At 40.4% G+C, this 27,845-nt stretch overlaps 1 protein-coding gene across 4 annotated transcripts in view; it reads right to left on the bottom strand.

The window, feature by feature from the left end:
* The window catches only part of FSIP1 (fibrous sheath interacting protein 1), a 209,992-nt gene that overhangs the window by 135,669 nt on the left and 46,478 nt on the right, over positions 1-27,845 (bottom strand). For 3 of the 4 annotated variants that reach the window (XM_027569380.1, XM_027569377.1, XM_027569378.1), the window contains exons 8-10: positions 26,639-26,749; positions 16,602-16,760; positions 6,148-6,288 (exon numbers count right to left, since the gene is read on the bottom strand). In XM_027569380.1, the coding sequence (XP_027425181.1) occupies positions 6,148-6,288; positions 16,602-16,760; positions 26,639-26,749 (411 nt within the window). The remainder of the gene's footprint in view (positions 1-6,147; positions 6,289-16,601; positions 16,761-26,638; positions 26,750-27,845) is intronic. The other variant, XM_027569381.1, reaches the window with a different exon arrangement.

A 27,845-nucleotide genomic window follows, 5' to 3' on the forward strand; every position in this document is an offset into this window, starting at 1 on the left:
CTTTTTTTTTTTAGATTTTATTTACTTATTTGAGAGAGAGAGAAAGTGAGAAAGATCTCAGAGGGAGAGGGAGAAGCCGACTCACCCCTGAGCAGAGAGCCTGATGGGGGGCCCAATCCCAGGACCCTGGGATCCATGACCTGAGCAAAAGGCAGACGCTCAACAGACTGAGCCACCCAGGCACCCCAAGAAACAGGTTCTTAATTATCAACAACAAACTGGTGGTAACCAGAGGGGAGGTGTGGGGGATGGGGGAAACAGGTGAAGGGGATGAAGGAGTGCACTTGTGATGAGCACTGAGTGATGTACGGAAGTACTGAATCACTATAGTGTACACCTGAAACTGATATTACACTGTATGTTAACTACCCTGGAATTTAAAATTTTTTTAAGTTTTTTAATTAAAAAAATGTTCCTTCATTATAAAAAATAAATAGCTAATATTTTGATAATGTTCAAATATTGCTGTCTCCATTTCCACACCACTCCCACTATCATATAATTATATTGTATTTATCATTATTTTTGCTGGTCTGATAGATGTATACAGTGCCTAAAGATTATTTGAATATGAATTTTATTTTATTGTTTTTTAAAGATTTTATTTATTTACTTGAGAGAAAGAGAGAGCAAAAGCAGCAGGGAAGGCCAGAAGGTGGGGGAGAAGCAGACTCCCCACTGAGCCAGGAACCCAACTTGGGGGGCTCGATCCCAGGACCCTGGGATCATGACCTGAGCTGAAGGCAGACGCCCAACTCACTGAGCCACCCAGGTGCCCCTGAATATGAATTTTAATTACTGCTAAGGCTGAACATAATTCTTTATGATGACTCACTCTATTTTTCTAAATGCATGAAGACAATTAAGTAATGACCCTTCATATATATCAATGCTTTACATATTTTGAAATATTGATTCTGTTTACAAATGCAACAAATACGTATTACGGAAATTCTGGATATAGAGAAAAGTATGTGAAATGGTATAAATGGTATAAAAAGCATCCATAATCCCAACACACTTTGCCCTTTAAATAGTCTATGTTATAAAAAGTGAATTTCCTTTTTTCACCTTCCCATCCATCCTATCCCTACTAAAAGTAATCACTGCTTAGCATTTGTTATATGTTGTCCCAGGATTTTTCTATGATTTTTTAAAATAAAAATGGAATCATACCATTGTCTTAAGCAACAGGCTCTTTTTCCTGAATACTATTATCACAGACATCTTTCCAGTATATATAGATCTACCTCATATTTTGATAGCTGTCTGCCATTCTACTCTACGTTTACAATAATAAGTTATGAAACCAGGGTGAAGAAGGGCAAAGAGGTCCCCGCTGATAGCTGAGGCAGCCATATTACAGCTGTCTCCTTTCTCCATTTCAGGTATGGTGTCACAGGTACCACCAATTCCCTCGCTTCCTTGGTCTTGCATTGCAATCATTCAGCCTCTCCTCACCGCCGCCTCCACTCCGGACCCATTTCCTCCATTCTTGGTGGACTGCTGAGGGCTGTCAGAGAAGACCCCCAGCCCCGCGGGCTGGCTCCCTGTGCTAGCTAGGGTTCCAACCTCAGCGGGGCTGTCTTCATGGTTCACCACTGCTCTTCTCTCTTCCTCACAGCGTCTACTCCAACCCTTCCCCACCCTGCTTCAAGGTCCCATCCCCACTCTGCCCTCTCATTCCGATCAGTTGTATGGTTTCAACTCTAATTTACAGACCAGAGAGCATGCAGGCATGACCTCTCTCACTTTCTCTTCAGCTCCAAACCTGCCTTTCTGGGCCCATCCTTTTCTCCTTTCATCCTGAGTCAGAAAAGGGGCATCTTGATTCTTTTCTAAGTGGTACCCCACCATCTTCAATCTCATCCTCTCTGCTATAACCTCCCCTCATTATCATAGAAACAAGCAAATGTCAACACCACCTTACTAAAGTTAATAATAAAAATACTAGTAATAAACATTTGCAAAGCACTTAAAATGTGCCAAACCCTGTTTGAAGCACTTTACACATATGTTAACTAATTTAATCTTCATAAGAGACTATGAGGTAGGTATTAATTATAACTATCCCATTCTACCAGTCAAGGAACTAAAGCACAGAGAGGTCAAGGGACCTGTCCAAGGTCACACAGCTAGGAAGTACAGAGTTGAGATTCAAACCATACAGGTTGCTCCAGTGTCTGGCCCTTAACCACTATGTCCCATGTATAGAAGCTTACATAGCGGAACTATAAACCAGGGAGGAAATATAAAGCAGAGTGGGTTTCAAAGAGTGAAGGGGCAGAGAGGCCTGTAGAGCACCTAAAACAACAGAAAGGGAATCTCTGAGCTAGAGAGGAAATCAGGGGACAGGTACCAGAGCCCACCATATGGCAAATGATGGAGAGGTCATCGGTGGGGTCTGTCTTGTGTTGCCTATTCTATGAATACAGCTATTTTCCATTTTCTCTTGATTCTATCATCTCAAATTATCGCCGTACAAGTAGTTAGCCTGACAGAGGAGCTCTTATCCATGGTCAAAGCCAATACTCCTAAGCCCATGGGAACCAACCGGGCAAGAGATGAGTGGCTCAGCACAAATCCTGCCCCCACGTGCGCACAGCACCTCCACGCACTTGCCGTACGCAAGCGGCCAGCTTGTGCTGGAGGTGACCCACACCGTTCAGCCACCTTTTTGATATTTAAGCCCTCTCTACTCTCTCCAGCCTTGAAAACCTTGCCCCAGACAGATCAATCCCACTCAAATCATGGTAACTCTTCCTTAATATTTACCAGAACTCTGTCTCTTCATGGCCTCCCAATTACCATGTTTTTTCCTAAGCTATCAAAGATTAAAACTAAAACTTCAAATAGTAGTCCTTTAGATATCTTTGGGAAGTGGATATTGTGTGATTTTCTACCAAACCATCCCCTTTCCCCACAACACACACACACACACACACACACACACACACACACACACACACACACACACACACACACACACACACCCCTCTTCTTCACCAAGCGAAATAAATATACTCAGTCCCATAAATACAAACAATCCTTCACAGGACCTGGTTTTAAATCTCTTCCTCATCCTTGTCACTCTACAACCCATAGATCCATTTTGCTCACCTCTCCCATAATAGGCAGCATAACTGCTACATCCCATTGCTGACTCATAGTGAGCAAATCCTAAAGATTTGTTTCACATATGCAGCTTCTAGCAGCCACGGCTAATCCTTCCTCTACTGATGCAGCTGGTATTCAGGACTCCTGTCTGCCCACTGAAGTTCATACTAAACTTGTGAGCCTCAACCTCATTTCACTGTGCCTACCTTCTCTAGCTCCTAAGAGCTGGATCCACTGACACCAGCAATACCATTACCACCTTCAGACTAAACTGGATCCCACTTCCTCCATCAATCTTGACCAAAGCAAATGTGCATTCACAGCCTCAGCCCACCATCTGGAACACAGAATTAAGTCACTTTTCCAGCTTTTACCAACAAATCAATCCTGGGATTCGGGTGGTTCCAGGACTATTCCCAGGGCTCCTACACTGCCCCTTCCTTCACTCCTTCCCCAGTGCATCCCTAAAACTGAGTATGAATTTTATCCCTAAATCACCAGTTCAATGGCCACAGATTACTGCTTTCACTCAAATCAGTGATCTTGAAACAATATTCCCTTGTAATAGGAAGAATAAGACAAAACTACAAAATTAGCCATTTCCAGAAGCTATCATTCAGAAAACATATTCTTTGGTCTATAGGTAGCCCGCTAACCTTTTTCTATATATGGAAGACAATCTCACATTCCCCTAAAAAGTTTTACTGAACTTCCAAAAGTAACTTTCCATAAATATTTAAACCAATTAATGCCAAACGTTTGGCAAGCATATACACTAAGCTTTAGATACTACCAATAACATCATTTTTCACCAAAAATATGTCAACAATCACAGGCAAAAGGAAAGAGGTCATCTAGCCCTACTCCCTTGATTTTAAGGTAGGAAAACCAAGGCTCTAAGAGACTAAGTGACTTATCAAGGTGACAGATCAGGCCACTGACAACCTTGAAACAAGGACTCAGGTCTCCAGATCCCCCATCCACAAAGAACCTAGAACAGACATTGTATCTTCCCTAAAAAGTACACACACGTGGTAAACAATGTGATCCACAGGATATTATGAAACGCTAAGCAATTAAAACATAAAGATGATACAGATCAACATTCATATGCCTTTATCATACCAGTTTCTCCAAGTGTTGACTGTAAAACAAGATAATTGTTAAAAGCTGATCATTTGGATCCTCTCTTTTCCACTTAGTAGCTACATATGCTTGAGGATGTTACTCAACCTCTATTTCCTCATCTGGAGAGTGAGGATAGTAGTGTTTACCTCACAGAGTGCTAATAAACACTACATAGTAAGTTATAATGTACTTGGAACAGTGCCTGCCCCTGTAGGCACACAATAGTTGCTCTTCTCTACTTATGTATTATTCTTTTCCACTTAGATAACAACCAACTCTTGATATTTATCATATCTCTATAAGTCTAGCCAACTTTCACATGACACTGGAAAAGAAAACAAGTTTTCCTAAAGGATCCAGGTTTTGAGTCAAAAATTAAATAATAGTAGAGACATGGCAGAAAATAATGGATATACATCCAAGGCATATGACAAGTGGTCAGAAATCAGGAGAGCTGAATTATGGAGAATGACAGGCTTTGCCTGCCTTGGATTGGTAGGTATGGGATGAGAAGTGCCAACGGTTTTCAAAACCAGTCAAGCCACAAACATTTTATTTACCATATCAAGTTTGCAATCCACCACAACTATCGGCCAAGAGCCTCTTTACGCTCCCTAACCATTCTAACTTCCTCTACTTCTTCCCTGTATCAACAGCCTCAAGGAGAAAAAAAATCCCTCAGAAAATAAAAATGGAGGTGTCCCTGAAATATAATTCCCATTTCATTTCCCATGAAAAGTAAACAAAAATGAATGATAAAGAGAAGCACAATGCATTCATTCCCCCTTCGATCTGCTGCCTGGCTCTCATGAGGCAGACCTGCCTATCCTCTAGGCTCCGAGTCAGAGGGGCTGTCCACGGTTGGCGAATGGTTAAGAGCAATTCAGCTGCACATGAGCAGAAGAGGTGAAAAATCATCGTCAGGATCAGGGACACTCTGGGAGAGCTCTAAGGAGATCAGAATTTAATCAAAATCACTTACCTGATCCTTACACCCATGCAACAGCATATAAAATGGAATAATGAGAGAAGAGACTGACCAGGTTTAAGTGGCTAGACAGGAGGTGACAATGCTGACATAGGGTGATACATGCAAGGACAAAAGAGAGAAGATTTTCAGAGTCATAAAGAACGGTGGAAAGACACAACAGCAAATTGGCCATACTGGTTAAAACTTAGTGAGGCTTGAAGATCACCCAAGATAATAGGATTTAGTAGGAGACAGAAAGTAGGTGCTGCTGGCAATTGGGATGAGACCAGCCCTCGGAGAGAGGATGTAGGGAGAGTCACAAGTTGAGCCTTTTCATGTTTCATTTTAGGGAAAAGCCAAGTATCCTGTTGGAAGCATCCTCTGGGTAGCTGGGAAATCATAATATTATGGAGCCTTTCAGAACATCAACCAGCTCACAATTTAGTTGATTGAAGAGCTTTCTCTCATCAGCAATATGTTTTTACACGACTAGCTCTTAAAACATGGGCTAGGCACAAGAAGGATTTAGAACGTATTAAAACTAACAATATATTATGAATTATGAACAAAAAGTGGGAGTATTTAAGCTGTAAGTTCAATACATAAAGATGATTTTTATGGAGAATAACTACCAATTTTTTCCATTAAAAAAAATTTATGTCACTGTCAGGCACAGAATAGTAGGCATATGGATCATTATTGTGACCTCAGGTAGTATTTCACAGGTTTATTATATCACATAAAGTAGGTGTATTACTTTAAGTTCTGTGAATCATATTTTTATTCAAATTCTCACAGACAAATCCCCATGTAAGTTTTCTTGACGGACTTAACAAATATAAAACCAGTCATAAAACAGTCCAAGGAAACTGGAAGCTTTTTTTAAAATAATCATTTGTGACAGTTAAACTTGAAATTAAAAAAAAACTTACCACATTTTCCTTCAGCTTCCTCAGCTTGTCATCTATCTCTCTCAGCCGGTTTTGCTGATCCCGTTGCTCTTTGGTGTTCCGAAGCACCTTTTCTCCTGGAGTTATTTCCATATTTCTATCATCATCACGAAGGTCAGGTTCCTAATTTAAAAAAAAAAGAAAAATTCATGCACAGGCTGGAAATGTACCATCGTACACTGCTCCAAAGCAACTGAGTTTTGAAAGTTGGTTTTGCTTCTCAGACAATATTTCTTTCCTTCAAAATGATATTCATAATTCTCTAAACTCTTCCTATTTGAGAGGGAAAGGTCCAATGGTACATGAAACAAGTGGAAAATAAACTCAGTCATCTGGAAAGCAAGAAGTTCGAGTGAAAACAGCAGTGGCCAGGAAGCAGCACCTGGGCTCTCGTCCCCACTCTGTACTTACCGGCTTAAGACCATGGGCAAATCACACTTTCTCTGGACTCCACATTTATCATATATGAATGACAAGAAAAAAATCCTGCCCATTCCTGCTATGAGAGACCGAGGTTCAAGAGCAAACTGGGCTTGGCAAAGTCAAGAGTTTTGAATCCTAGCTCTACCTGGTTCCTGACTAAGGTGGTCTTAGGGAAATCAATTAACCTCTCTGAACTTCAGTTTCATCATCTGCAGAATGATAATAATATCTAGCCTAAAAGTCATCACACTACATAGTCGGCATGCAACAAATCTTAGTGCCTAACAAATGTGAGTGAAATATGTCCTTTGAAAAGAATATGTGAAAGTATTTCACTATTATCAGCAATATTTGAATGGACGGAACCATAACCCCCCAAAGTTAATATATTTCTAGGTGATAAAAATAGGTATTTCTTGACAGTAAGTTGGCCTTATATCTATAGCTAAACTTCCCAATTTTCTCCCACAGATCTCCTACTCCGTGTTACCATGCAGATGCCTGACATCGATGTCATGTCTGAAGTTGCTCAAACCAGAATTCTCCCACATTCTCACGCCTTACAGACGGTTGGTCGCCAAGAGGAGTCGCCATCTCATTTTCTACTACCTCTTAATCAAGGCCCTTCTCTCTTTCTCACTCCCTCATCATTGCCCTGAACCAGTGGTTTTCAAAACCCAGGGTGCTTCAGACCCACCCACAGAGCCTGGGAAAATCTTCAAAGCCCCCCTCCCCATGGACATTCCGACTCAGTGGGGGACTGACAGCCTGAAGCACAAGTACTTGAAAATTTGAGAACTGTCACCATAAGCTACTGCTTGGGCCTCTTCACTGATCTGAGAGCCACAGTCTCCCCATGCACTCCAGCCTCTGCAGAGAAGCCGCAGAGCAAGGTGCAAAGTCCTCACCCATTCCTGAGCTGTGCGTGGGCTAGCTCTCCAGTCTCATCTCCCACTGCCTGGGTCTCAGACCCAAAGGCAGGGCAATATTCATTCCTCCTAGTTCTCCACCTCTCCATGCCTCTTTTCTCCAGCTTCTCATGAACGCTCCTACTCTGTTTGAGCACAAGTGTATTTCCCCTATGAAATGTTCCCTGACATACTTAGGAAGGGCAGTTACCTTGATCATGCCACATGTTCCTCATTGCATTTACCACACTGCTGCTGCTCAGACAGGGATTGTGACTGATCCTGAAGCCGTATGGACACTGGTCCATAGACTGTACAGCTGACCCTTAAACAGCATGAATGTGAGCTGCTGAGTCCACTTTCATGCAGATTACCTTTCAACAAATAGAGTACCATAAATGTACTTTCTCTTCCTTATGATTTCCTTTCCTCCACTTTTCTTTATTGTAAGAATACAGTATATGATCCATACAGCATTCAAAATATGTTAATTGACTCTGTGTATTGGTAAAGCTTCTGGTCAACACTGCACTATCAGCAGTTAAGCTTACGGGAAGTCAAAAGTAATGTACACATTTTCAACTGCATTGGGGGAGTGGGTGTCAGTGCCCCTCACCCCCACATTGTTCAAAGGTCAACTGTGATTTGGGTCTCAGAACTCTTATCACACTAATGTGTCAATGAAATTTATATTGTATAAAATTCTAATGAGGAGACTACTGAAAGAGTATTTTAATTTCAAGAAGCAATTCTTTTACATTTTGTATTCCCCAAAAGGGGACTCACTTCTGGTAGCTTCAATCTCTAGAAGCATCCAGAGGGTGAATTATTATCAGGAATTTTTTTAAGAAAGAAACCTAATGTTAGGGAAGCATGTGGAAAAGATGGTATAAAGGTCCCTCTGCAGCTTTAAGCAAACAGGATCTCATGAAATTACATAAAGATATCCCTACTCTGAAGTTGGATACACAGTGTGTTAGTCTTTCTGAGTTGCTATTTCAGAAGACCACATACTGGGTGGCTTCTAAACAACAGAAACATAGTTCTGGGGGCTTGGGAATCCAAGATCAATGCACTGGCAGACTTGGTATCTGGTAAAGGGCTGCTTCCTGGTTCCTAGACGACCATCTTCTTTGCTGGGTCCTCACGTGGCAGAAGGGACAAAGGAACTCTCGGGGTCTTTTTTATAAGGGCACTAATCCTGTTCATGAGGGCCCTACCCTCATGATCTAACCACATCCCAAAGTCCTGACCTCCAAATACCATCACACTGGGGATTAGATTTCAACATATAAATTTTGAAGGGACACAAATATTTAGTCTATAAAATATAGTGAGATGAAAAATATCCAAATTGGATTTCATTTTTAAATGGAAATCTTTTTTAAAAAGGACAGCATTTTAATAATCTACAACTATGATTTTTTTTAAATCTTTGAGTAGGCAAAGAAAAGACAGAGAAAGAAAAACAGTTCTAAATCAGACTTCATCAATATATTAAATTTTGCTTATTCAAAGCCACCACTAAGGCAATCCACAGACTGAGAGTAAAGTAATCTAACACACAAACCGGTCAAAGTACTTGTATCCATAATATGTAAACAATTCATACAATTCAATAATAAAATAAATAATAAATACTAAAAAAAATCTAGCTTTAAAATGACTTGAATAGATACTTCATAAAAGATATGTGAATGGCAAACAAGCACATGAAGAAGTCCTAGCAACATTAAGTCATCAGGGAAATGTAAGTTAAAATCACAATCAGATATCACTATACAGCCACTAAACTGACCCAGATGAAAAAAATTTGTTAACACCAAATGTTAGAAAAGTGTGGACCAAGAGGAATTCTCAGGTGTTACTGGTGGAAGTATGCAATGGTACAACCACTTTGGAAAATTGTTTGGTAGCTTCTTGAAAAGTTCAATGTTGTCCATTCTATGACCCAGCAATTCCCCTCCTGTGAATCTATATCCAAGAGAAATGAAAATATATGACTGAAGCCTTGTGCACACATGTTCATAGCAGCTTTATGTGTACAGGTGAATATCCTTCAACATGAGAATGATAAACTAACAAACTATGGGAAACATCTGACACAAGCTAGGACAATGGGACTCCTTCTTCTTGACCTCTGTCTTGTGGTTAGATTTAATCAATGTGGCAAGAGACTGGAGGGAGGGAAAAGAGAGAGCTTGCAATATTTTTCCCCTTCTCCTCCCTGCTCTGGCATGATGGTTTTGGCAGCAATATATCCCATCAGGTGCCCATCAGTAGAGTTTTCTTAGATTCATTGAATATTCATGCTCAAAGACAGAGCCACACGTGGAGAGAAATGTACTGAGAAGAACATAGGACAGGAAACACAGCAGAGCACTGTCAGGAACCTCTCCTCAAGGAGAGTTTCTGCTGCAGTCCATGCCATGGCAGTTCAGGTACAAGGGGCAAGGAAGCTACCCTAGCTTAAAAGCTTCCTATCTCATAAGAACATCACCTCTTGGGGCAGCTGGGTGGCTCAGTCATTAAGCGCCTGCCTTTGGCTTGGGTCATGGTCCCAGGGTCCTGAGATCAAGCCCCACATCAGGCTCCCTGCTTGGCGGGAAGCCTGCTTCTCCCTCTCCCATTCCCCCTGCTAGTGTGCCCTCTCTCACTGTGTCTCTCTCTGTCAAATAAATGAATACAATCTTTAAAAAAAAAGAATATCACCTCTTGAAATGATGCCACAGGCACACCCCCACAGGGTCCTGGCAAGGGACATGCCAGTCTCAAGAATCACTGCACTTAAAGAGACCTAAGGTATGGCTTCCCCACCAAGTTGTCATAATTCTCCCAATCCCAGGTCATTTTTAGCATAAGCAAAGTTGCTTTGTAACATTGTTAACATTCCAACTTTCATCAGACTGCCAGGGAAACAGTGAGGAAGTTAACTACAGCTCAAATTCTCGCGCCCAAGGGGGGAAGATTGGTAAATCCTTTGCCCACGCCTTCTATGATTACAATTTTGGATGGCTGGTTCTTCTCCCACGGCTCTAGCTCTCCCTGAGCTCCGATACACTTTCTCTTTCCCCTACCCACTGTTGCTAGTCCCTAGGTGTCCCAACATCCCTTACTGGCTCCTTTAAATCTATTAATAGTTCCTTCATTTACTTATCTTCAAAATCCAAGCTGGATGTTTTCTCTTTCTTGCCCAAAACTTTAACTGGTAGACTCTCTCTCTCTCTCTCTCTCTCTCTCTCTCTCTCTCTGTGTGTGTGTGTGTGTGTGTTTGTAGAGAAGTAGACTGGGAGGAAATTCAACTTGGTGGTAAAAATCTTGATTCTTTCATCTAATTTTTCTTAGATGTTTTTTATATTTCCTCAATTTTCTATAATACCCAGGTATTAATTTCATAAGTAGAAGTCATATTTTATTTTTAGGAAAACAGAACTATTATTCTCCCAAGGCTCTTTCTGCTCTGCTCTGACAATGTGACTCTCTGTCCCCAAAGGTATTGGCCCAAAGGTTAGATGTTAGCCCTAGTTCTACTGGTGTAACCAGTTATACTTTAAAGCAAGTTACTTTCTCTTTCTGGGTCTCAATATCTTCTGAAAGAACTTTCTTCCAACTCTCATAGCCTATGAGTCTGTAATTCTCTACAGCTGGACCCAAGGATATGTACATCCTTCCTCAGTCATGGTCTGATAGCATAACCATATAGTTCCAATATTTGAAGGACAGCATGCAAGGAAAGAGAGGCCAAGGGGGAGCAAAAAAAAGGTAATCATCGATTCTGGCAAATATTTCCCCCTGGCATATTCAAGAAGCTCTGTGGTACCAAGAGAGTTTCTACTGTCACATCGAAGTGCCAACCAGTGCTATCTGTTTTTATGCTCCTCAGGAAATATCTTGATTTCCTATGGTGGTAATGTTTGAGCAGATTCTCTGACCACCCATATGGTTGGTTACTGTGTTTCCAAGGCATACAGGAATGCTTTTATTCAATGAAAGTAAAATTGAGTTCAGCAAAAGCTCTCTGTGATATGCATGGAATACCCAAGGAGCCACAAGAAGAGAACTGGTCCTGAGGTCAACAGCTATTCGTTGATTTGACTAATTGACTGCCAAGGGATTCTAAGTTCAACCTTAGAAAAATATCTCTGGTGTTGACTGAGCCAACAGGGTTCTCTGAAGCTAACTAAACAGGAAAATACAAACCTGCCTAAATAAAGCCAACTTGCCCCATGTTTTCAAACAAAAGCTATATTTTTCCAAAGGCCACTGCTATTTTCTGTCATCAGATGGGTCATTTGCCTGGCAGTACGAGAAGCAGGGGAAAAAAATCTTACGGCCAAATTGTTTTTACCATTTTAGAATGAAACAAAAGAAACCCTGAATACACAGGACACTTAACATAGAAAAATAAAGAAATATAAATACAAACTTAAAAGTAATCTGTAAAACATAAGAGGCAAGAAGAATTCCCCAGATTTATTTGGGAATGTCTGACAGGTTAGCAATGACCTTCAAAACAACTTCTTGTTTATTCCTCAACCCAAAAATCCATGCTCTTAGAGCATACTTATAGAGTTTTTGGATATGAGCCAATGGTCAGTAAGATTTCTGTGCTTGTGATTAGCATACATAAAAAATTCCCAGATTCCTGCCCTCATCTAGGGTATTGAGTAATCTGACGTCAAGTAGACTAGTTGGCCATCATCAGGACTCTGCAAAACCCTGGACTCAACAGTGATACATCTTCCAGGATTACATGTCAAACAACATTTTCTATTTCCTCAACTTTAGCTAATGGTGAAATAGGAAGAGACACAAAAAACAGTTAATTGTTGCTGTCAGCAACAGCATGCTCTTGGTAAGAAAAAAGATGAATACAACTACAATTTCCATCAATCAAATGTTTGTTAATTTTTTGTTGGTCTTACCAAAATGCATACAACTGAATCAACATTTTAAAAGCAAAAAAATAAATAAATCAAATTAAGGGAGACCTTTATGTTCCGTTTAACCAGCTGGTTTAAGAACAAAGAAATGCCTCTTTTCGATGAGGACAATGTGAAGACCCTCTCCCAACCAGAAAAAAAAAAAATCTAACCATAGAACTGGAATTCTAGATTTAGTATGACTGATTGCATGAGACATGAATAAATTACACTTCTTTACAAGAGCCAAATGGAATAGAATTTATTATTGAATCCAGTTGCTAAGGACTTAAGAAACTAAATACCCACATAACTCCTATACCTTGGATATTTCAAGAGAAAGCTGGAATCTAAGACACAAATAAGAAATATGGTGACTAAATTATAGAACATCACTCAATTTTATGGTGGGATTTACAATATGAGGAAAGAACTAACTGATTTGTTGGAGGGTTAGGGGATGGATATGCAAAGGTATGCACAGTTAAACCACAGAGCTTAAGGAAAAAATTGCTTCAATTAGTTCTCTTTTGCTAAGATGAAATGAAAATAAAAACCAGATGTAAAAACGGCACCCACGTGATATTATTCACATTATAGCAATAGTAGTAATAAGCCATTCTTCCTTCTGAATGTGACCACATGCTTTGTCTTACACTAAGGAAATCAGATACATAAAAGCCAAATTCTGCTTTTAAAATATTGCCATAAACTAAAGAGCCAGGCCAAGGTATCCTCTGAGAGTATCCTAATCAGCAAGCCCAAAAGGAAAAAAAAGATTTCTTAACTGCTCCTTTCACAACAACTTCCTTAATCCCTGAGTCACATCTCTGGAGCCTCTCAAATTATTCTGACTCGAGTACGTTTATCATCCTGGGCTCACGCGCCTACCCGCTTAGCCCCTTATAATTGCCATAGTCCATTAAGTCAGAAAGTCTACACGTTTCAACTTGTTTGGGAAACTGTTTTCTTGACCAAAATAAAAACAAAACAAAACAAAATCTCCAAAGGAATTTTTTAAATATCATGCCTTCAGCAAATAACCTTTCCTTTCTCTGTGCCCTTCCCCGCCAGTACACCCTTTCTATACTTTCCTAAGATCGGTTTCCATATTGTGATACTTCTTTCACCGTATGGTCACTCAGCAACTATCCTCCAGGATGCTACAAGCTGCTTAAAGGTTGGAAATGAAGCCACATGCCAATCTGACACTTGATGTCAGCCACCACAGCATCTCCGACAAAACAAGCAGGCATTCAACGATGTTTTGACAGCCTGCGCAGGGACTGGGTAAGTGACCCAAATGCATGCAGGAGGCCTCGGGGCCTGCAATACGATATGGAGTCATGAATACTGTGGCAAATGGGAGAATCTGTGCTCCACAGAAAGCAGCAGTTGCTATTCAGAGCAATCCTGTAATTTGCCAAGCAAGGATTCAGGTTTCAGGTTGCCAGATTCTCTACTTTCCCAAGAAAAACTAGAAATGTAGACATTTATAGGAATTCACCCAATTCTGAAATGTCAGCTAAAAAAAAAATTGTAAGCCCTATGTGGGCTAAAGGAAACCCATGTGTGAATCATATTTGCCCTGCAGGCCACCAATTCTCAACCTCGTGCTGTATAATGGCGCTCTTCTCTGCGCCTCTGGCCCCTTCTGCCTCATTCACTAGTTCCTCATCCTCCTCTGGTCCCTCTCTTGTGGAACTGGACTTTCTTGATATTCCTTCTGGATGTGCTTTCTCTCTCCCTGGAAGCACCACAGCACTTTGCTTCTCTAGCTTTCTATTGTGCTCACCTATTTCGTCTTGTACCACATGTGTATAAAAGGAAAGGAAAGGTGTTCCTTAAGTCACATTATTATTATAGTAACATCATTGGTTGAGTTTTGTGTCAGACACGGTGCTTAGCACTTTACACAAATCAACTCAAACACCCTTTAAAAGAGCCCTAAAGAATGGTATTATTATTACTGTATAGACAAGGAAACTAGGGTTCTGGGTGCTTCTAATTAATGCCCGAGGCCTCAGGGCTAGTCAACGGAGGAGTCAGAACTCGAAGTGAGGCTTTTTGACTCCACAGTTCTACATTCACCTGCCTTGTCTGTCAGTGCCCTACAATTCCTACACAGTGAGCGCTTGATTAATATTGCAGAATCAACTGCTGAAAAACAGAAATTCATATTCCACTTGAAAGACATTCTTTCATAAGGAGCATGGAGGAAAAATTACTGATGAGTTAATGATTTGCAGAAGGGTTAAAAATAAAAATAATGTGAATATACACTACGAATATTTGTGGTTCAGCAACAGATTGGAGCCCATTCATCAACTGCACAGATATGCAAGGTTGAACCAAGATACTTTTCAGTATATTTATCCAAAAAGGATTCCAATCCAAAAATAATATCTGCAAAATAATTTGCCATGTTAGCATTTCTGGCTTGAAAATTCAGTGTGCAATGCTGGTTTTAGTTAGAAATGAGGAAATGCCAAGGGGAAATTGAACAAAAGCTCAAAAGACATTTTTTTTTTTTGCATGCAAGAACCATTAATTAATTCTTTTCATCAACTATGATGTTACATTTCTGTTTCTGCATCCAGTGGGAGTCCCAAAATGCAGTTTTCTCTTTTCTCTCTAACCATATGTTGTTTCACATAAAAACATATAATCTCAGTATGTGACAATCAAGTACTATACTGGTTTTCCCTTTTAGTATTTTTTAAATATTTTTCTGAACTATAAATGTGAACTCTGAAAATGTGATTTAAATGACAATGACAGAATCTTACCACAGTCACTTTAGTTAAGCCCTAACGGCTAAACAAATCTCTAAATTCTCAGTCTCCCCTTAAAGAATAACATTTGACTGCTATGAAAAAGGTATTTTCTATCTATAGGATCATTACTCAGCTTTGAGATCTCAACCACCCTTGAAATCCAATTAACAATAACAACAACAAAATCAGTTGTAACACAAAAAGAACAAAGAGTATCCCTGAACAATTTTATTTCCCCATCCTGGATTCCTGCTTTTGGGAAATGACACCCAGTAACGTAAATAAACGAGTGGCATAACTAGTGTCAAAGTCCTGGGGTACATTTGGGTGGGGCCAGAGATTCTGATTCTGTTTTCCAAGAACTCTTATCCCGATCCAGAAATGAGTGGTTTCCACTACCACCACCCCTGCTGTATAAAGGGCTCAGAAGCAGCTGTGCCTGGCCCTTGCGAACATAAGCTAAGGAAGCCAACACGGCTCCATGAAGGTTCTGCCAGTGACCAAACTTTCTTTGGAACATCTTAACACTCCTCTTTTCCCTTGAAGCAGTTTCAAATGGCCCAAAGCCAGATCCCCAACCTTCAATCGATGGCTTCGAGACTCGCTATAAAGCAGAATTATTACCTATAGAACATTTATTTTTAAATCTTTTTTAGGACCAAAAAAGTCACATGCATCTAAGACTGTACAGAAATTGATTTGGTAAAATGCCTACAAAACTGGTAGAGGTAGAATAACAAAAGACCAGCCATTTTCTCTTTGGGTGAAAACTACTACCTGACCCCAAGCTAGATCTCATGAAGCACTGAGGGGAGAAAAACAGAATTTTACTTTTACAAAGCTGCCGTTACTCTTCTGTTTTTCTACACAGAAAATTGTAAAAAAATATTTGAGAGAGCTAGCAAGAGAGGAAACACATTCATTTCAAAATCCTCATAAGAGAGAAGCCATCAACGTAATGAGCCTCCCTGTTAAATTAAAAGAAGAATCTGGCAGTGTAAGGGACAAGCAGTTGCCATTGCTGATACCTAGAACCCCAGAGAAATGAAGAGAAATAAGGCTCTCACAGGACAAAAGAGTGCTTTACCAGTTTTCTTCCCTATCCTGTCTCCTGATCATGATCAAGAATTAGCTTAAATCAGAAAGACATAATAACATGAAAATAAATATTTCCTAAGTGACCCCTCCCAGCAAATTACCAACTGAAAGAAACATGAAGAGGAAGTGAAGTCAGCAAAGAAAAATACACGCAATACACATACTTCACTATTACTATCACTGCATTTGTAGTCATGGAAAAAACATTTGGGAAGAAACTCTTTAGTTAACAAGCAGATTGTCAAATTCTGTGAACTAGCTTTAGCACACAAACCTGAACAGTCTGTATGCTCTTAAATTAAATCTACCTGATCACTCTGGTTTTCAAGTCTTGGAGAAAAGCTGGAAGTTGTTGGTGAGGCTGCAGAAAGTTCTTGGAGCTTTGAGTCAATTTCAGCAAGCTGCTGGTGCTGGGTGATCGCAAGTGTGTAACCTTCTCCTGGGACCAGCCAGCCAGACTGATGGCCCTAAGAGGAAACAAGGGTCACCAGGTCATTCCCATGCTGGTTTTCCAAAATACACCTTTCAGACTGCTACATCAATGCTCATCACACACACACACACCAAAACAATACCTAAAAAAAAAAAAAAACCCACAAAATTAACATTAGGATAGTGAAAGAAAAAAATTAAATAGTTTATGGTTTCATTATCTGCCAAATCTGTATAAAGTATATCCTATATTTTGTAGGTCTTTTCCTCTGTGGAATAAATCTCTTGGCCTCACAGTCTAGTTCTTACAGCATTCTCCTTTCTCCACTTTGAAAAAGTGGTTTGTGATACATTGAAGAAGAAATCATGTTTACCCTATAATGGACATGGTATTTCCAAGATTTGTCCCTGAAAGGTAACATAGGGTCTATAAATGCAGTTGTTTGGGTTTCATAAGTTTAACTGGTCATCTAACTCCTTATTCAACTACCACTTGTTTCATAATGGGTTAAAACCCATTCAGAACATTCATTCAAAAATCTTATACTGAGCACCCACTGTGCATAGGCATTACACTGGGCACTGGTGACTCAATATGAATCTCATAAGCTCTGCCCTCAAGGAGTTCTCAGTCTTTTTGCAGCAAAGATTTTAACAAGGTATGAAGAGTGCTGGTGAGCCCAAGGTGCCATGGGGACCAGGAAGGGTCAGCTAACCTTTGTGGACAGGAAGGAGCAGAGAGACAAAGTGGTTGGAGAAGGCTTCCTGGAGGAAATAACCAATCTTCATCACATCTTAATCAAGGAAAAAACATGATTGTCTATGCATTTTAAAACTGGAGCTGGTGGGGCGCCTGGGTGGCTCAGTTGGTTAATCATCCAACTCTTTCTTGATTTCGGCTCAGGTCGTGGTCTCAGGGTTGTGGGATCGAGTGCCATGTGGGCTCTGTGCTTAGCACAGAATCTGCTTGTCCCTCTTGCCTCTACTCCTCCCACTGCGCACACATGCATGCTCTCTCTCTTTCTCTGTCTCTAAAATAAATAAATTTTTAAAACTGCAGCTAGTGAGTGCAAGACTGGAGGCAGCAAACCCAGTTAAGATGCAAAAGCCCAGGCACCTGGGTGGCTCGGTCGGTTGGGCAGCCAGTCTTGATTTGGGCTCAGGTCATGGTCTCAGGGTCCTGGGATCGAGCTGAAGGATTCTCTCTCTCTCTCTCTCTCTCTCTCTCTCTCCTTCTGCCCCTCCCCCCACTCACATGCACATGTGTGCACTCTCTCTCTCAAATAAATCTTTTTTTAAAACAAAAGAGAAACCAAAGCCATAATCTAGAACTAAAGTGATGAGCACCTAAACTAAGGAATACAGAACACAGGACAGATTCCAGAGATATTTAGGAAGTAGAATTTGCAGAATCCGGAGATAATTTGATGGAAGAGTGAAAGGAGGAGTGAGGATCAAAGATAAAAACCAAAATCTGGACTTTGAGAACTAGGGGTATAGTGGTCATATTGACCAAATGAGGGAATACTATAATAGGGCTCAAGGAGGAAAATGACAAATTCTGTTTGGGACCTTTTGATATTCACAGATGTCCCTAGGATATCCACAGATTATGTTAGGTAGTTAAATATATTTGTCTGAAGTTCAAGATAGAGACCTAGATTGGAAATAAGTATTTTGGACTCACCCACATATCTACAGTGGCTCAAACCCTTGAACCATGGGAATGGAAGAGGTCACCCAGAGAAACGTGTAATACAAGGACAGAAGAATCATGAAAACACTAAGAATAAAGGGACAAATGGAGGGCAAGGAAGCTTAAGAATTTCATACACATTGGTTTCATGACTCTAATACCAGGAATCAATCCCTAGGCGGTAACCAGAAGAGATACATGTAAAAATTTACGCAGCAATAACTACATGTCTCCCCCTGACCCCAACATCCAATCTCCCTTCCTGTTTCAGTGAAACCAAACACTGTATGAGCCTTAGTAGGAGACAGGTCCCCACCAGACACCTCTTTGCCCACCCACTGCCATCAAGAAGACAAGCAAATGACTTAGAATTAGCCAGGCAGAAGTCAACACCCTGGACTTTGACTCTTGAGGGAAAGAGAGAGATACAAAGCTGCAGGGGAAGTGGGACAGTAATTAATGGTGACAGCAGTAACCTTGGGGACCCAGTGTTGGTAGCAGTCAGGGTAGCAGCAGTGATCATCTAGTGGGGGTGTCTGGTGGCTATGATGCAGCCCTTAACCAGCCTGTTTCTAGGGAGTTTCTATAAGGCATGTTTCTGGGTACCTTGATATCTGTCAAACTTCTCACCAAGTCTGTGGGCTATCCAACTCTCCCAATACATTTATTTTGTTGTTTTTTTTTTCATCGAAGTCCATCTCTGTTTCTTGCAACCCAGAACACTGACTCATGTTTTTGCTATGTCATTTATAGTAAAGAATAATTGCGAAAAATCCAAATGTCTAAAAACAAGGAAAAGTGAATAGATTGTAGTATATCCATACAAGGATATGATATAGTAATAAACATTTTAAATATACTTGTGAGTTGGCATATGAGGGTTATTATACATCATTTAAAAAAATAATATTTAGTCACAAAAAAGAAACTCCAATTAATTTTTCCTAAATAAAAGGGATAAAATACTGTATGATCTAAATGAGAAATAATGAGTCACCAAAAAGTGGAATCAATGACTAAATATTTGGTCGATAAATTTTAAATTTTTGTTTGAATGGAATTCTTTTTTAATGACACTGGAAATAAAAGAGCATGTCAGATTAAATTCAACAGAAATGTAAATGTTTCATGCACTATTCTGCCACAGAGGGAAATTATATGTAATATGTAGTAGATGGTATCATGTTTTTCCATCTAGCACCTTCTAGACACCCTTGCTAGTATGGGAAATTTCTAGATATTAGTAGAAGTCTTACCTCCCTAAGATAGAACCAAAAATGTTCTTCACCACCCTCCTTTCCAGTGAGCGCTCAGGCTGGTTACCAAGGGTCTACAACCAAACCCACACATTCAACACTGATTTAGATATGAGTAATTTGAGATACAATGCAAAACTCATCTTGCCAGTAGAGGCATCTGGCTTTGGGGAGTGCCATTCATTGCAAGTGTAAATTCCCAAGATAGAAAAAAATCTTCTAGGGGCGCCTGGCTGGCTCAGTGGGAAAAGTATGCAATTCCTGATCTCCAGATTATGAGTTTGAGTCCCATGTTGGGTGTAGAGATTACTTTAAAAAAATAAATTTGGGGTGCCTGGGTGGCTCAGTCAGTTAAGCGTCTGCCTTCGGCTCATGTCATGATCCCAGGGTCCTGGGATCAAGCCCCCGCATTGGGCTCCCTCCTTAGCAGGGAATCTGCTTGTCCCTCTCCCTCTGCCCTCCCCCATTTGTGCTCACGCTCTCCCCCCCCACCTCGCTCAAGTAAATAAATAAATAAATTGGGCGCCTGGGTGGCTCAGTTGGTTAAGCGACTGCCTTCGGCTCAGGTCATGATCCTGGAGTCCCGGGATCAAGTCCCACATCAGGCTCCCTGCTCAGCGGGGAGTCTGCTTCTCCCTCTGACCCTCCCCCCTCTCATGCTCTCTCTCTCTCTCATTCTCTCTCTCAAAATAAATAAAAAATAAAATCTTTTTTTAAAAAAATAATCTTTTTAAAAATAAATATTTTTTTTAAAAAAAAAGAAGGAAACCTTTTAAAAATTCTAAGTATCCTAGAGAGATTCAAGAGAATATCCCGTCCTCACAATTAAACATGCCACTATGAAGAACCACCCGAGGGCAAGAGTTCTGGGGAATTAAAACATAATTTCCACCCCAGTCACTCTCTTTCAATTGCACAGGCATTTGTCAGAGATGGGGGGATGGGTTAGCACTCCATAAAGAAAAAGACACACAGAAGTGCCAAAGACTATAGCAAATTTGAGAAATTTGAAGAAGGTTGGTATGGTTTAAGAATATAGTAGATGGTGTGCCTGGGTGGCTCAGTCAGTTGAGCATCTGCCTTCAGCTTGGGTCGTGGTCCTGGGGTCCTGCCTTGTTAAGATACAAGATTTTAGATAATAGGTATTATTAAAGTTAAAAAATATATACATTTTAATGTATTTTAAGAAATGAGGGTTAGCAGCACCAGATCAGATATAGGACACTGAACTGAATCCCCTAACCATGAGAGGAAAAGGAGGTGAAGTTAAGAAAACGAAATAAATCTAGGGACGCCTGGGTGGCTCAGTCGGTTGAGCATCTGCCTTTGGCTTCGGTCATGATCCCAGGGTCCTGGGATTGAGTCCCACATCGGGCTCCCCACTCGGCAGGGAGCCTGCTTCTCCCTCTCCCTCTGCCTGCCGCTCCAACTGCTTGTGTTCTCTCTCTCTTTCTCTCTGTCAAATAAATAAATATAATCTTAAAAAAAAAAAAAGAGGGGCACCTGTGTGGCTCAGTCGTTAAGTGTCTGCCTTCGGCTCAGGTCATGATCCCCGGGTCCTGGGATCGAGCCCCACATCGGGCTCCCTGCTCGGTGGGAAGCCTGCTTCTCCCTCTCCCACTCCCCCTGCTTGTGTTCCCTCTCTCGCTGTCAAATAAATAAATCTTCTAAAAAAATTAAAAAATTTTAAATTTTAAAAAACAAAATAAATCTAATCAATGAAATACCAAATAAGATGTCAAAAAAAGGTCCAAACACTGTCAGTAGTCATAATAAATTTGAATAAATTAAATATCCTCATTAAAAGATTAAGAATAAGGAAATAATGAGAACACATAAAGAAACAAAGACATAACAGCAACAACAAAAGTCCAACTATATGGTCTTTGTAAGCAATCTACCTAAAAATCAAAGTAAATGATAGAAAAGAGTTTAAAATAAAGAGAGGGACAAGACACAAATACTAACAAAAATAATAAATAAAAGGCAATATTTAATAACAAAAATTCACTGTTAAATCATTTCTGGGTAGATCTACCCATGCCCTAGTTTGGAACCCAGAGAATCAGTGGCTAACAGCTTACCTAACTTCATAATTAATAACAAAACCAGGAATGAGAAGCAGGTCCCTTAAGTCTTACTGTTAATAAAAAATAAAAAAAAAAAAGTCTTACTGTTTATCTTAGCTTTTGTTAACAAAATAATTTACCACAAATTCTAAAGCTAAAGTATTTCCAAATTCTGTGGGAAGTTAGCAGTTTGCCTTACCTACTTCTTGCCCCTGCTTCAGAGAATACACCAGATGTTCTGAGGCCTGGCTATCTATCCTCTGCCTTGTCAGGGGGTCTCCCTAAGCAATCTCGCCAGCCCCAGACATAGCAACACCTTCCTAAGTTCCTAGACACAGCCCCTGCTGGGCCTGCAACCTCTCAGGAAAGAATATTTTGAGGTTGTAGTCTGTGAGGCTCTGTAGATTTGCCTGTGGTTTGGGATGAGGGTGGCAGGTAGCAACTTTGTTTGCCTACACAGAACTTTTTTAAATGAAATAAGTTGTCAGCATTTAAAAGAGGAGTATTTCCCATAAAAATCTGAATTTCTAGCTTCTCTACATTGGAGGATCAGCCCTGGGCTGAGATTTCCATGCTGCAGCCGCCAGCTGAGGTGGAATGTGGGCCACCGAGAACTGGCACGCCCTCCCCCACTGGCCACAGGTCCTGTTGCTCACACCAGCTTGTGTCCCTACAGCAAAAACGACCCTCTGCCCCTACATATCTGAGGCCAGTCTAGATGCAGAACCCGAGACAGGGATTCTTGTTCAAGTGACTTATTGAGGGAGCGCTCTCAGAAGAAACGGTGTGAGGGAAGCAGGCGAGGACAAGGGAAACACAACCAGGCAAGTTTGTGGTCTCAGCTGAGGCCTGGATGAGCCCTGGGGAAGCTCCGTGGGGGACACTGCACCACAGAGCCAAGCCCGTGTTGAGTTGGGAGGGGTGGGAGTGGAGAGGGGGTACTATCTGAGGTTGTTCAGCTCCCAGTTAGCCCATGGCCGTGCTCCAGGGAAGGAGGCAGCTGTGCAGCCTCGGCACAGGGCAGGCGGAGGGAGGCACAGAAGGCACCAGGTAAAAGGGATCTGGGAAGGATGCCAGCAGCCGTCACTCTGTCATGCCTCTATTAAACATATGGAAATAAAACTAGATGACAGGGCTAGGCGCTTCAAGGTCCCCAGGAGAATGCATTTCTTTGTATAAGTAAAAGATACTGCTGTAACTTTAGTACGCAAACAAGGGCAAATGCTAAACCACTACACTGCTCATCTGACCTGCCCGTGCCCTACACACACCCACACTTGGACCCTGGACTGTATGCTGTTCCCCTCCTTGGACTCTTCAGGGACCTGGATGCTCAAGGGTGGGAGCAGGACGGTGTTCTTTAGGGTTACTGAAGACAACACCAAAAGATCCTGGAGCCAGCTTAGGGATAATAAGAAATGTCCAAAATAAAAGGACACAGAGAAACACATTTATATGTCATCAGTGACTAAGCCCTATTACATCTCAGACAGAGGTTATTACTGTGATAGCTAATGTGTAGTCACTCTTACAGTGACATCAGAGATGTAATCCTCCGAGAGTCAATAACAGATTGACCAAGAATAAATCTGAAAAATTCAATAAACATAAATTTGTAAAACAGGATTTTTTAAATCAGAAAATACTGTCCCAGAATTTAAAAATTTACTGCAAATTTGTGCAAATGGGTCAATAACATGATAAAAAATAAAAAGTAAGGAAGAACAAATATTGTGAAAATGTCTATGCTACCTAGAGCAATCTACACATTCAATGCAATCCCTATCAAAATACCATCCACTTTTTTCAAAGAAATGGAACAAATAATCCTAAAATTTGTATGGAACCATTAGAGACCCCGAATAGCCAGAGGAATGTTGAAAAAGAAAAGCAAAGCTGGTGGCATCACAATTCTGGATGTCATCACCAAGACAGTATGGTACTGGCACAAAAACAGACACACAGATCAATGGAACAGAATAGAGAGCCCAGAAATGGATCCTCAACTCTACAGTCAACTAATCTTCGACAAAGCAGGAAAGAAGGTTCAATGGGAAAAAGACAGTCTCTTCAACAGTGTTGGGAAAATTGGACAGCCACATGCAGAAGAATGACACTGGACCATTTCCTTACACCACACACAAAAATAGACTTAAAATGGATGAAAAACCTAAATGTGAGACAGGAATCTATCAAAATCCTTGAGGAGAACACAGGCAGCAACCTCTTCGACTTCAGCCGCAGCAACTTCTTCCTAGGAACATCGCCAAAGGCAAGGGAAGCCAGGGCAAAAATGAACTATTGGGACTTCATCAAGATAAAAAGCTTTTGCACAGCAAAGGAAACAGTTGACAAAACCAAAAGACAACTGACAGAATGGGAGAAGATATTTACAAATGACATATCAGATAAAGGGCTAGTATCCAAAATCTATAAAGAACTTACCAAACTCAACACCCAAAGAACAAATGATCCAATCAAGAAATGGGCAGAAGACATGAACAGACATTTCTGCAAAGAAGACATCCAAATGGCCAACAGACACATGAAAGTGTACTCAACATCGCTCGGCATCATGGAAATATAAATCAAAACCTCAATGAGATACCAACTCACCCCAGTCAGAATGGCTAAAATTAACAAGTCAGGAAATGACAGATGTTGGCGAGGATGCAGAGAAAGGGGAACCCTCCTACACTGTTGGTGGGAATGCAAGCTGGTGCAGCCACTCTGGAAAACAGTATGGAGGTTCCTCAAAACGTTGAAAATAGAGCTACCCTACGACCCAGGAATTGCACTACTGGGTATTTACCCCAAAGATACAAATGTAGTGATCCGAAGGGGTACATGCACCCCAATGTTTATAGCAGCAATGTCCACAATACCCAAACTATGGAAAGAGCCAAGATGTCAATCAACAGATGAATGGATAAAGGAGATGTGGTATACATATACACAATGGAATATCATGCAGCCATCAAAAAACGAAATCTTGCCATTTGCAACGACGTGGTTGGAACTAGAGGGTATTATGCTAAGCGAAATAAGTCAATCAGAGAAAGACAAGTATCATATGATTTCACTGATATGAGGAATTTGAAAACAAGACAGAGGATCATAGGGGAAGGGAGGAAAAAATGAAACGAGACGAAAACAGAGAGGGAGACAAACCATAAGAGACTCTTAATCTCAGGAAACAAACAGGGTTGCTGGAGTGGTGGGGGGTGGGAGGGATGGGGTGGCTGGGTGATAGACATTGGGGAGGGTATGTGCTATGGTGAGCGCTGTGAATTGTGCAAGACTGTTGAATCACAGACCTATACCTCTGAAACAAATAATACATTATATGTTAAAAAAAAAAAAAAAAAAGAAGAAAAAGAAGATAGTAGGAAGGGGAAAATGAAGAGGGAGAATTGGAGGGGAAGACGAACCATGAGAGACTAATGGACTCTGAGAAACAAACTGAGGGTTTTGGGGTGGGGGTGGGGGGATGGATTAGCCTGGTGATGGGTATTAAAGAGGGCACATATTGCATGGAGCACTGGATGTTAAATGCAAACAATGTATCATGGAACACTACATCAAAAATAATGATGTAATGTATGGTGACTAACATAACATAATAAAATAAAATTAATTTTAAAAAATAAACAATTTTTTTTAAAAACTAATGATGTAATGTATGGTGACTAACATAATAAAATAAAATGAAAAAAAAACAGAGAATGGATAAAGATGTGGTATATATTCACAATGGAATATTATGCAGCCATCCAAAAAATGAAATCTTGGGCGCCTGGGTGGCTCAGTTGGTTAAGCAACTGCCTTCGGCTCAGGTCATGATCCTGGAGTCCCGGGATCAAGTCCCACGTCGGGCTTCCTGCTCAGCGGGGAGTCTGCTTCTCCCTCTGACCCTCCCTCCTCTCATGTGCTCTCTCTCATTCTCTCTCTCAAATAAATAAATAAAATATTTAAAAAAAAAAAAAATAAAAAAAAATAAAAAAAAAAAAAAAAAAAAAATGAAATCTTGCCATTTGCAACGACATGGATGGAACTAGAAGGTATTATGTTAAGTGAAATAAGTCAATCAGAGAAAGACAATTATCATATGATCTCACTGATATGAGGAATCTGAGAAACAAAACAGAGGATCATAGGGGAAGGGAGGGAAAAATGAAACAAGACAAAATCAGAGAGGGAAACAAACCATAAGAGACTCTTAACCTCAGGAAACAAACTGAGGGTTGCTGGAGTGGTGGGGGGTGGGAGGGATGGGGTGGCTGGGTGATGGACATTGGGGAGGGTATGTGCTACGGTGAGTGCTGTGAATTGTGTAAGACTGATGAATCACAAACCTGTATCCCTGAAACAAATAATACATTATATGTTAATTTAAAAAAAAAAGTAAGAAGTATAGTCTCCCATCCAAGTACTAACCTGGCCCAACCCTGCTTAGCTTCCAAGATCAGACAAGATTAGGCATGTTTTGCAGTGGCCGGGGCTGAAGAGTATTATGCTAAGTGAAATAAATCAGTGAGAAAAAGACAAATACCATATGATCTCACTCATAGGTGGAACTTAAGAAACAAAACAAATGAACATGAGGGGGGAGAGGCAAACCATAAAACAGACTCTTTACAACAGAGAACAAACTGAGGGTTGATGGGGGGATGGTTTAAATAGGTGATGGGGATTAAGGAGGGCACATGCTGTGATGAGCACCGAGTATTGGGTGTTATATGTACGTGATGAATCACTAAGTCCTATACCTGAAACTAATATTACATACTGTGTTAACTAACTGGAATTTAAATAAAAAATTGAAGCTACAAAAAAAAAAAAAAAAGAAGTTGAAGAAGTGTACAGGTCATTGAATATCAAAGCTTACATACCTCAGGACAGGACAGCCCCAAATCTCTGTCATCTAAGTCCTTCAAAAGTTCAGTCAGCCTTTTCGTCTCTCTGTCAACCATAACCACTGGCTTTCCTGAATCCTTGGCCAACTATGGAATGTATTAAAAAAAATAGTAAATACTCAAGACAATTCATAGTTCAGGAAAATAAAAATGGGAACTGAGGCTTCTATAGCATAGATACACTAAGGTAAAATCTGTGGGATTAGGCATTTTTCATTTTTGAGGTAGTTTTCTTTTATGCCAAATTTTTGCTGTAGGTCCATTCTCCAAGTAAAGATACTCCTACTATAAGCAGGCCCTCATGTTAGCCATTTCAACAAAATTTTATTTAAATATCAAATAAGGGCATCTGGGTGGCTCAGTTGGTTAAGCGACTGCCTTCGGCTCAGGTCATGATCCTGGAGTCCCGGGATCGAGTCCCACATCGGGCTCTCCGCTGAGCGGGGAGTCTGCTTCTCCCTCTGACCCTCTTCCTTCTCGTGTTCTCTCTCATTCTCTCTCTCTCAAATAAATAAAATCTTTTAAAAAAATAAATAAAATAAAATATAAAATAAAACAAACATGGGCAGTTTGCAAACCACTTTTTATATAATATTTATCAATGTAATAATGCATTTGCTGAGGTATTTGGAAGGAATCTTCTTGCCACTTCCTACGTGACATGGAGCTACTGAATGAAATTGCTTTTATTTTTTTATCTGTGATTTTATTTTTAATTATTTGAAGTCTTATCACATAATTTTCAAATTTGTGCTGATGGTATATTTCTTCAACTTTAATCCTTCTAATGAGTTGGTAAAAGCAACATTACCAATCATGCATATGTGGTAATTCTACAGTTATGTTTTCAAAAAGCTGTTTAAAAGTCAATCCTGAATTATAACTTCGTCTTAGTGAAAAATTCACAAGCCAAGTTTTGCTACTGTATCCTGTCACACTGAATTCTAAAAGTATCTGATGTTATAGATCATCAATAAAATGTGAGAAGTGTTAAATATTCTTGGTTTAATATTATACATTAACCACATGAAAATGCCTTTCATTAAACAAAAGGCAACATTTTAGATGCAGGGAATTTTAATTAAATCGGCAGAGTTAAGACCAAAAAGAGAGGGGCGCCTGGGTGGCTCAGTCGGTTGGATGTCTGCCTTCGGCTCAGGTCATGATCCTGGAGTCCCGGGAT

The sequence above is a fragment of the Zalophus californianus genome, chromosome 6, assembly GCF_009762305.2.
Source record: "Zalophus californianus isolate mZalCal1 chromosome 6, mZalCal1.pri.v2, whole genome shotgun sequence".
Taxonomy (NCBI): Eukaryota; Metazoa; Chordata; class Mammalia; order Carnivora; family Otariidae; genus Zalophus; species Zalophus californianus.